Genomic DNA, 11,983 nt, shown 5'->3' with positions numbered 1-11,983 from the left:
AATCACAAACATGTTCTGCTGATGGTTGAAAATGGTTGAAGAGAAACATAATATGTCAACTTTCTTTTTGTCCCGACTCAAACTGAATTATGAAACACTGCACAGACTCTGGCACAGTGTGCTACTACTATATACCATGTATACTTTCATTATTAATCTTATTATTATTATTATTATTGATAGAATAATAAATACTGTCATTCCACTATTATTGGGACGAAAGTGGCACCGGAGGTAGTCGTCTGGTAATCCGGATGTTCCCGGTTTGATTCCCGCTCCTCCCAGGCAGCGTGTTGAAGTGTCCTTGTACAATTGAACTAATTGCTCTCGATGAGCAGGTTGGCACCTTGCATGGTCGCCTCCGCCATCGGTGTGTGAATGTGAGAGGAACAAATTATAAAGTGCTTTGGATAAAAGCGCTATATACTGTAAATGCACCATTTACCATTTATTATTATTATGTTCTACTGAGTAGAATCTATTATTACTATTTCCATTTCCCCCCTGCCTGTACCTCCCCTCACCCCTCCCACATGCTGCTATGACACCTGAACTTCCTCAAGGGGGTCAATAAAGGAACACTTGACTTGACTTGACACTAAGACTTGTGTGTACTGACCCGGTCTGTTTTTCATTCACAGTGAATCTTCTGGATTCGCGCTCTGTGATGGGAGACCTGGGCTGGGTGGCCTACCCAAACAACGGGGTGAGTGTCTAGGCCTAACAAAAATAATGGTTGGTTTCCGGTTGCCGACCGACCCTGCCGATTTAGGTGCGACCCAATATATTTTATGAGTTTTAAAAAAAAAATATTAAAAAAAAAAAAAAAAAATCAGATTTTTTTTCTTTTTCTTTTTATAATAAAGTTTCATAGAAATCTTAGTCAAACATTTAGTATTATGGATATTAAACATGCTGGCAGAGTACATGCATCCATGTTGTTGTGAACATTTTAATTAAATAAAGAAATTCCCTATCCATAGTCGCCGTGGGAAAGAATAAAATAAAAAAATTAAATAAAATAAATTCCCTACCTACCCATGGCCAAACTGACAACCAACAGGAAACCAACAATATTTTTTATTATGCCCTATGTACAACGATGGTGGAAGAAGTTGAGTTCGATTAAATGCAGAAAAGACTATTTGAAATTGAATACATCGGAAGTATCCAAAGTAAAAGTGTACATTCTATAGGGCGTTCTTGTATGTCAGTTGCTAGTGTATAGGGCGTTCTTGTATGTCTAAGGAGTGTTCCACCCTTTCTACTTCTAGTCAATGACCTCTGAAGGTTATATCTGCTTGGCTCAGTTCTCGAGCGTCATTTGACACGCGGCCTGCAAAAAGACGCTCGCCTGACATATCGTCATGTAACTCGAGAACCGAGGCACGGAATTGGTCGAGTGAGGTGGCGTTCGAATGATGGCAAATAGATGTTTCGAACCGTCTATAATATGTTTGGCGGAAAATGCAACCCCGAGCCGGTAGACGCTCGCAAAGTGCCGCGACCTGTGCGCAAGGGCAAAACGGGACGTATACTGTACGTCCTGGTGCGTAGTAAGAGGTTAAATGGAACACTATATATCATATTGTGAAAATTGCCTTTTCCTGTGTTTTGCATTGTTTGTTCAGAATAAGGACACTGAGAACATTTTAAATATGTAAATCTTCTATTTTCTGTTAAACGTAAAATATGTTTCTGACAACATTTTTAACAATAAGATTGCTATGCTATTGTTGGATCTTGAGTCATATTGCAACGTCTAGTCTGAAAGTCAGATCTGGATTTTGTTCAACGGTACATCACTACTACAGTAGTATGCAGTTCCTAACGCACACCTTGACTACTGTAGTGACTTTTCAATTGCAAATGCTTCAAGAACAGAACTTACCCCAGTCCTTAACCAGCTATACGTATGCTACTATTTTACAATTTTACTTGTATTTTACTGCCATTATTTATTATTCATACTTACTATGTACTTGTTATGGTTTGTAACCGACCCCAATCGCACAACACAAGACAGGTATGATGGTTTGCCAAGAAACAGATATTTATTGAACAACAGGGAAATACAGGGAAAAGGGCACTGTCCCTTTAAGGGAGAATCACAAATACAGGAATATAATATGAGGGGAAGGAAAGGTGCCTTTAAGAGGCGGGCAGGAAAGGAGAACACTAAGGGAAAGTAAGGGAACGCCTAAGGGAAGGTTAAGGGAACGCCTTGGGACAGAGGAACTAGAGACTAGGTAAACCAGGGACAAGGAGAACTAGGGAGAGAGGACTAGGGACAAGGAGAGCTAGGGAACAGGAGAAACCGGGGACTAAGGGAACTAGGGAACAGGAACTAGGTGGAACTAGAAGGGGAGAACTTGGGACCAGGAACTAGGTGGAACTAGAAAGGGGAGAACTAGGGAACAGGAACTAGGTGGAACTAGAAGGGGAGAACTTGGGACCAGGAACTAGGTGGAACTAGAAAGGGGAGAACTAGGGAACAGGAACTAGGTGGAACTAGAAGGGGAGAACTTGGGACCAGGAACTAGGTGGAACTAGAAAGGGGAGAACTAGGGAACAGGAACTAGGTGGAACTAGAAGGGGAGAACTTGGGACCAGGAACTAGGTGGAACTAGAAAGGGGAGAACTAGGGAACAGAGGGGACTGAGGCCCGCGGAGGCGGGCTGGGGAACAGGGAGGAACTGGGAGGACTGGTGGAAATCATCTGGGCCGCTCTGCAGGACAGAGGAGATAGTTAATGCACAAAAGGGAAAAAACAGAGCAGGTGCAGAACAGTCCAAATAACAAAGTGAACAAAGTAATAATATCTTCGTGTGACAAACACACAGGGGGAGATGTAATGTCCAAAAATACTATTCTAAGTGAGAACCAAAAACAGAGGCAATACGCTGGGAGAGTGACATCACAATCTAAACTCACCCAGGCGCATGCGTAATGGTACAGGAAACGCAGCGGGTACGGGGGCAAGGGCACTACGCTGAGTGAGTGACATCACAATCAAAACTCACCCAGGCGTATGCGTAAAGGTACAGGGACAGCAGCGGGAACGGGGGCAAGGGCACTACGCTGGGTGAGTGACATCACAATCAAAACTCACCCAGGCGTATGCGTAAAGGTACAGGGACAGCAGCGGGAACGGGGGCAAGGGCACTACGCTGGGTGAGTGACATCACAATCAAAACTCACCCAGGCGTATGCGTAAAGGTACAGGGACAGCAACGGGAACGGGGGGGCAAAAAGCATTACACTGAGTGAGTGACATCACAATCAAAACTCACCCAGGCGTATGCGTAAAGGTACAGGGACAGCAACGGGGCGAGGGCATCGCCACCGGGTGGCTGGCTGTCCGAGCCGAGGAACAGAGCGCTGGAACAGCGGCGGTGGCGAGGATGTCGTCCACCGGGTAGCCGCTGTCGGAGCCGAGGAACAGAGTGCTGGAACAGTGGCGGTGACGAGGGCATCGTCCACCGGGTAGCCGCTGTCGGAGCCGAGGAACAGAGTGCTGGAACAGTGGTGGTGACGAGGGCTTCGTCCACCGGGTAGCCGCTGTTGGAGCCGAGGAACAGAGTGCGCGCCACACCTTGGTGTGCGCGTCGGAACAGTGGCGGTGGCGAGAGCGTCGTCCACCGGGTAGCCGCTGTTGGAGCCGAGGAACAGAGTGCGCGCCACACCTTGGTGTGCGCGTCGGAACAGAGGCGGTGGCGAGAGCGTCGTCCACCGGGTAGCCGCTGTTGGAGCCGAGGAACAGAGTGCGCGCCACACCTTGGTGTGCGCGTCGGAACAGAGAGACGCCTCGGGGTGCGTCTGCGAGGAGGAGTGTGCCAAGCACGAAGGTCTGGAAGATGCGCGTCAGTGCGCTGGTACGGAGGAGCGTGCCAAGCTCGAAGGTCTGGAAGATGCGCGTCAGTGCGCTGGTACGGAGGAGCGTGCCAAGCTCGAAGGTCTGGAAGATGCGCGTCCGTGCGCTGGTACGGAGGAGCGTGCCAAGCTCGAAGGTTCTTGGAAGATGCGCGTTGCGCGCTGGTCTGGAGAGCGTGCCAAGCTCGAGCGTCCTTGGAAGATGCGCGTTGCGCGCTGAGGACTGGAGAGCGTCTGCGCTGGTCTGGATGTGCGTCAGGACGAACAGCTGCGCGGGGGTCTGCAGTGGAACGCTGGGGTGCCTCCCGTGGAAGTACAGGGAGCGCAGACCAGTCTCCCCCACAGGCAACGGCGACAGCTGGCGAAGGCTGGAGCAAACATCTCGACGCCGGAGAATGGAACAGCATAGGCAGACAGAGGATCTCCCGAAAGAGTCTAGATGTTTAGAGAATATGACTCGGCAAGTATACAACACGACCCCACGCCAAAACGAGGGGAAGCGCCCTGGTATTTAAAGCCCACAGGGGGACTAATTAGCCTGCCACCACAGGTGCGAGAGATAATAGAATATCAAACAGGTGTGGCCACTAAGGGTAAGGAACGAGAGGGTGGGGGCTAGAGAGAGTGAGTAGGGAATTCCTAACAGTAGGCTTAAAGAAGACAGAGAATAGGGAATTCCTAACAGTAGGCTTAAAGAAGACAGAGAAAAGGTAGTGAGCAGCGGGCAAAACCTCACAGTATCCCCCCCTCCAACGGGAGCCACCCGGCGACCCAAAACAAATACAGACAGAGTGGCAGGGGGCAAAACAAGAGGTACTGGCCAAGCCAGCAGGGGAAGCCACCACAAGAGTGGGGCTAGCAAAAGAAACAGGGTCGCCGAGGGGTAACTAGGGTAGCAGAGGGGCAACTGGGGGAACTGGTCTAGAGGAACTGGGTCTAGAGAACTAGTCTAGCGAACTGGGCAAGAGAACTGGTCTAGAGAACTGGTTTAGAGAACTGGTCTAGAGAACTGGTCTAGAGGAACTGGTCTAGAGGAACTGGGTCTAGAGAACTGGTCTAGAGCAACTGGTCTAGAGGAACTGAGGGGCAAGCAGGGTAGCAAAGGGGTAACCATGGTAGCACCGGGAAAGGGCTAGCAGAGGGAAAGGGTAGCTGCCAGGGCACTGATAGCTACAGGGCCTATGCTAGCTGTACTGCTACATCAACATAGAGGCTGCGCTAGCTGCCGAGCTAGGCTAGCAGAGGGAAAGGGTAGCTGCCAAGGCACTGATAGCTACAGGGCCTATGCTAGCTGTACTGCTACATCTACATAGAGGCTGCGCTAGCTGCCGGAGCTAGGCTGGCAGACAGGGCTGGACCAGCATGAGAGAACAAGCTAGCTGGAAGGACAGTCCTAGCTGTGGGAATACTGACCTTGCTAGCTGAAGGGCAGTCCTAGCAGTGGGAGAAACTACACAAAAAAGTGGAGGCCATGCAGAGGGACCGGGTTAGCTGCTTGGGCCTGGCTAGCTACAGGGCCTATGCCAGCTGCAAGGCTGCATTAACATAGAGGCTGTGCTAACAGCCGGGGCCAAGCTAGCAGACCGGGGCCATGCAGAGGGAAACTGGGTTAGCTGCCAGGGCATGGCTAGCTACAGGGGGGTCAAACAGGGCAAAACGGGAAGCAAACAGGGGAGCTAACCGGGGAGACTAACAAGCTAAACAGGGGAGTAACAGGCTAACAAGGGAGCTAAACAGGACTAACAGGGAAGCTAAACTGGGCAAACAGGGAAGCTAACAGGCTAACAAGGGAGCTAAACAGGACTAACAAGGAAGCTAAACTGGGCTAACAGGGAAGCTAACAGGGCTAACAGGGGAGCTAGAGGGGACAAGAAAAAAAAAGGCAAACTCAACATACACAGTCTGTGCTGGCTGGGGTCGTAGACTTGGTGGGGTCGTACTGTTATGGTTTGTAACCGACCCCAATCGCACAACACAAGACAGGTATGATGGTTTGCCAAGAAACAGATATTTATTGAACAACAGGGAAATACAGGGAAAAGGGCACTGTCCCTTTAAGGGAGAATCACAAATACAGGAATATAATATGAGGGGAAGGAAAGGTGCCTTTAAGAGGCGGGCAGGAAAGGAGAACACTAAGGGAAAGTAAGGGAACGCCTAAGGGAAGGTTAAGGGAACGCCTTGGGACAGAGGAACTAGAGACTAGGTAAACCAGGGACAAGGAGAACTAGGGAGAGAGGACTAGGGACAAGGAGAGCTAGGGAACAGGAGAAACCGGGGACTAAGGGAACTAGGGAACAGGAACTAGGTGGAACTAGAAGGGGAGAACTTGGGACCAGGAACTAGGTGGAACTAGAAAGGGGAGAACTAGGGAACAGGAACTAGGTGGAACTAGAAGGGGAGAACTTGGGACCAGGAACTAGGTGGAACTAGAAAGGGGAGAACTAGGGAACAGGAACTAGGTGGAACTAGAAGGGGAGAACTTGGGACCAGGAACTAGGTGGAACTAGAAAGGGGAGAACTAGGGAACAGGAACTAGGTGGAACTAGAAGGGGAGAACTTGGGACCAGGAACTAGGTGGAACTAGAAAGGGGAGAACTAGGGAACAGAGGGGACTGAGGCCCGCGGAGGCGGGCTGGGGAACAGGGAGGAACTGGGAGGACTGGTGGAAATCATCTGGGCCGCTCTGCAGGACAGAGGAGATAGTTAATGCACAAAAGGGAAAAAACAGAGCAGGTGCAGAACAGTCCAAATAACAAAGTGAACAAAGTAATAATATCTTCGTGTGACAAACACACAGGGGGAGATGTAATGTCCAAAAATACTATTCTAAGTGAGAACCAAAAACAGAGGCAATACGCTGGGAGAGTGACATCACAATCTAAACTCACCCAGGCGCATGCGTAATGGTACAGGAAACGCAGCGGGTACGGGGGCAAGGGCACTACGCTGAGTGAGTGACATCACAATCAAAACTCACCCAGGCGTATGCGTAAAGGTACAGGGACAGCAGCGGGAACGGGGGCAAGGGCACTACGCTGGGTGAGTGACATCACAATCAAAACTCACCCAGGCGTATGCGTAAAGGTACAGGGACAGCAGCGGGAACGGGGGCAAGGGCACTACGCTGGGTGAGTGACATCACAATCAAAACTCACCCAGGCGTATGCGTAAAGGTACAGGGACAGCAACGGGAACGGGGGGGCAAAAAGCATTACGCTGAGTGAGTGACATCACAATCAAAACTCACCCAGGCGTATGCGTAAAGGTACAGGGACAGCAACGGGGCGAGGGCATCGCCACCAGGTGGCTGGCTGTCCGAGCCGAGGAACAGAGCGCTGGAACAGCGGCGGTGGCGAGGATGTCGTCCACCGGGTAGCCGCTGTCGGAGCCGAGGAACAGAGTGCTGGAACAGTGGCGGTGACGAGGGCATCGTCCACCGGGTAGCCGCTGTCGGAGCCGAGGAACAGAGTGCTGGAACAGTGGCGGTGACGAGGGCTTCGTCCACCGGGTAGCCGCTGTTGGAGCCGAGGAACAGAGTGCGCGCCACACCTTGGTGTGCGCGTCGGAACAGTGGCGGTGGCGAGAGCGTCGTCCACCGGGTAGCCGCTGTTGGAGCCGAGGAACAGAGTGCGCGCCACACCTTGGTGTGCGCGTCGGAACAGAGGCGGTGGCGAGAGCGTCGTCCACCGGGTAGCCGCTGTTGGAGCCGAGGAACAGAGTGCGCGCCACACCTTGGTGTGCGCGTCGGAACAGAGAGACGCCTCGGGGTGCGTCTGCGAGGAGGAGTGTGCCAAGCACGAAGGTCTGGAAGATGCGCGTCAGTGCGCTGGTACGGAGGAGCGTGCCAAGCTCGAAGGTCTGGAAGATGCGCGTCAGTGCGCTGGTACGGAGGAGCGTGCCAAGCTCGAAGGTCTGGAAGATGCGCGTCCGTGCGCTGGTACGGAGGAGCGTGCCAAGCTCGAAGGTTCTTGGAAGATGCGCGTTGCGCGCTGGTCTGGAGAGCGTGCCAAGCTCGAGCGTCCTTGGAAGATGCGCGTTGCGCGCTGAGGACTGGAGAGCGTCTGCGCTGGTCTGGATGTGCGTCAGGACGAACAGCTGCGCGGGGGTCTGCAGTGGAACGCTGGGGTGCCTCCCGTGGAAGTACAGGGAGCGCAGACCAGTCTCCCCCACAGGCAACGGCGACAGTTGGCGAAGGCTGGAGCAAACATCTCGACGCCGGAGAATGGAACAGCATAGGCAGACAGAGGATCTCCCGAAAGAGTCTAGATGTTTAGAGAATATGACTCGGCAAGTATACAACACGACCCCACGCCAAAACGAGGGGAAGCGCCCTGGTATTTAAAGCCCACAGGGGGACTAATTAGCCTGCCACCACAGGTGCGAGAGATAATAGAATATCAAACAGGTGTGGCCACTAAGGGTAAGGAACGAGAGGGTGGGGGCTAGAGAGAGTGAGTAGGGAATTCCTAACAGTAGGCTTAAAGAAGACAGAGAATAGGGAATTCCTAACAGTAGGCTTAAAGAAGACAGAGAAAAGGTAGTGAGCAGCGGGCAAAACCTCACAGTACTGCTGCTAAAAGTTTTGCACTAAGTTCTCGTTTACCTATATATTTACATTCACTCATACATTCACTTTTTTTAGCTACTGTCTATAGTCCTGTATACTGTCCATATGTTTATAGTGTACTATATGTTACTTTATGTTTATATTAGACCTTGTTTTTTATATACACCGTGGGAAGGGGGAAACCCAATTTAATAACTCTGTATGTCTTGCACATTACGAGAGGTGACAATAAAGCTGACTTTGATTTGAAATTTGAAATTTATTTGAATGATAAACCCCTTGAGATATGCTATCTCGTTTTCGAGGGGGTCCTTAACATAAGATACAAAACATACAATACAATTCATAACAAAAGAAAACAAAACACAGGACAACAAAATTCACGTATACACTGACAGACGCTCTCCCAAGCTCACCCCCACAGTCCACACTGATTCCTCCCAAGAGGACTTTGACTTTGACTGTTTCAAATAGCAAATCACTGGTGGCACCATTCATGCTTCTACACTGAAAGATTTTTTTTTATCCACTTTTTCTCCCCATTTTCTATTTTTCTCCCATCCCAATTTTGTATTTCCAATTCTTCCCTCCCCTGTCTTGAACGTTGCTAGACTATGCCTCCCACTGGTCGGCTGTAGTGAGGATAGAAGCCTTGCATCACGTGTCCCCTCCGGTACACGAGGAGTCAGCCTGTCGCATCTTTTCACCGCAGCAGCTCGAACTCTCAGTGGCGAGGAGTAACGCGTGGGAGGCTCACGCTGCCCCCGATACTTCCTGTTTCCGCCGCACCGGCGTCACCCAACCGACCTGTAGGAGTCGCTGTCCACAACGTCCAATCCCCACCCACCGGCTTTCCCACCCTCTAACACTGCCAATTGTGTTAGTATGACGGCCGGCCAAGCCGGTAGCAACGGCGAGAGCTGGGCTCGATACCAGCATCTCCTGCGTTAGTGGCGAGCGCCTTGCCCACTGCGCCACTCAGCCGCCACTAATTATGGCATTTGTATGATAAAAGCAGCTCGCGTGTTACAGGCACAGAAACAGCCTGTTAAGAACAGGACTGAACTGAAACAGAGAGGTATAGAGGCCGCTAGAATGCATAATCTGAGTGTTTAGATTTTTTCCAGCAAGTAAAAAAAAAAAAGACATCAAAGACCTATATTAACTTGTTGAAAAGGACTAAAATATGTCCCCTTTAAACAAACTCTTCTGGTCGGAATGTGCTTTAAGGGTGACCTTTTGAATTGGTTCAAGTGCAACTGTCTATTATGCTTGCAAAGGCACGACTTGTACGTTTGACACTGGGAGAGAGGCGCTCAACATGACAGAAAGCTGGAGTCCTTGCCAGCATGAATGACACCTGTAAAACTACCACTTAAATACGTTTCCCCACCATCTGAAAATCCCTTTGGAGACTTTTAAAATGATCCTGTGTCCTGGACCTCAGCTCTCTCACCTCTACACTCTCGGTCAAAGGTCTTTTTCATTATTGGGAACACTTGGTTTTAAGGCGAGGGTGAATTGAATTCATGAATAAGATAATACAAGTCACCACGGAATAATGGGAGGATATTATTCTCACTTTGCCACAAAAATTATTTTCATTCAAGTACTCCGATGTGTGACGGCAAATTACTGAATATATTTCCATAGTGGGAATAATAAAGATTGATAATGGTTTTATATTGTGTATTTTAATCAAACATCTATAATAAATAAAATAAATGCTATGCATTTATTCTGTGTGGATATATCCCAGTCTTCCCATGAGACAGGCCTTGTACCCAGTGACTTCCACTGTCATATTTTCCATTTCCCAATTTAGAATAATTTTTTCATTTATTTATTTATTTGTTATTCTTTTTTTAAATATATATATATTATAACCATTTACCTCTTTGGGTTTCCTGCTTAATTTTGCTGTAGGTTAAAATATGATTTAATTTGCCCAATCAAAATAATATATACATAAATATATATATATACAACCAAAAGGTAAAGGCAGCTGCGCTGGCCTGGAAGCCATAGTGCTGACCACAGCGTTCCCCAGACTCAGAGTATTCTAATCACGGCCCGCTCTCTGGCTATGTGCAGATTGAGATAGGGATGTGCTGACGGTTGCACACAGTCATACCAATGAAGGCATGATTATGGTGTGTGTTTTATACGCCTACTATGACTGTATGCAGGGAGGAAGGAGTGGAAAATGACAAGGAAAATAGAAGCAGCATTCCAGCACATGTACATATAACGCCTGATAATATCTACATTGTTCAGTTATTTATTTATATTTTATTCAGCTACTGTACGGTTGAAGGTGCAATGCAATTAAAATAGCATAAACAGACACACTTTTCCTATTGTGATTCATATTTAAACAGAAAGGATAAAGCTATTATTTTTTTCCAGATCAGCACATTTGAACAATACTGGATGGACAATATGGTTGTCGTCCATTATGATGCTTATTATATTCAATATTAATAAGACGGCAATCACAATCTGCAAACTGAGAGAGAGTATACCCTGTGGGCCTGTGTTTTCATGCACACACTCACAGGCACACACACACACACACACACACACACACACACACACACACACACACACACACACACACACACACACACACACACACACACACACACACACACACACACACACACACACACACACACACACACACACACACACACACACACACACACACACACACACACACACACAGACACACAGCAGTGTTCTGTGGCTAAATAAGACATCAAGGAAACACTGTGGCTCTTTTTAGGATCATGTTCCAGATGGTTTGTCTCTGCTTTCCCATGCCCCTATCTCATCTCATCTCCTCTCCTCTCCTCTCCTCTCCTCTCCTCTCCTCTCCTCTCCTCTCCTCTCCTCTCCTCTCCTCTCCTCTCCTCTCCTCTCCTCTCCTCTCCTCTTCTGGCTTCTCTCATCCCTGTTTCTCTTATCCTTCCCTCTGTCCATCACCCAACATTTGTTACCTTCATTCTCTACTGGGTCTCCTCTCTTCTTCCAACCATCCTCTCCTCTCCTCTCCTCTTCTTGCTCTCCTTTCATCCCTGTTTCTCTTATCCTTCCCTCTGTCCGTCACTCAACATTTGTTACCTTCATTCTCTACTGGGTCTCCTCTCTTCTTCCAACCACCCTCTCCTCTCCTCTTCTTGTTCTCCTTTCATCCCTGTTTCTCTTATCCTTCCCTCTGTCCGTCACTCAACATTTGTTACCTGCATTCTCTACTGGGTCTCCTCTCTTCTTCCAGGGCTCCCCTGGGTCTCGAAAATCCTTGAAACGTTATCAATTCAGGAAAATGTTTTTGAAAATTGTTACATGGTCTTGAAAACAAAAAAGGGCTAACTCAAAAATTAACTATAAATTATTTAGGAATAATCTCATTTCCAATTGCTCCATTTTTGTACATGCAGAGGCACTGTACACGAAGGGCCAGAGCCGACTCTACTTCCTCAGAAGGCTGAGATCATTCAATGTCTGTACAAGGATGTTGAGGATGTTCTATGAGTC

General features: G+C 48.8%; 1 protein-coding gene across 1 annotated transcript in view; it reads left to right on the top strand.

The window, feature by feature from the left end:
• Positions 1-652: 652 nt before the first annotated feature.
• Positions 653-11,983, top strand: part of LOC311237163 (ephrin type-A receptor 5-like) — a gene marked incomplete at its 3' end in the record, with an annotated part of 196,381 nt that continues 185,050 nt past the window's right edge. Inside the window, 1 exon segment of the mRNA XM_084324972.1 lies at positions 653-706. Within this exon segment, the coding sequence (XP_084181098.1) occupies positions 668-706 (39 nt within the window). The 5' untranslated portion in view covers positions 653-667.

This window comes from Notolepis coatsorum (assembly GCF_963971535.1).
Source record: "Notolepis coatsorum genome assembly, chromosome: 11".
NCBI classification, from domain to species: domain Eukaryota; kingdom Metazoa; phylum Chordata; class Actinopteri; order Aulopiformes; family Paralepididae; genus Notolepis; species Notolepis coatsorum.
The sequence above is the reverse complement of the archived record's forward strand: the minus strand, read 5'-3'. Positions and strand labels throughout refer to the sequence as shown.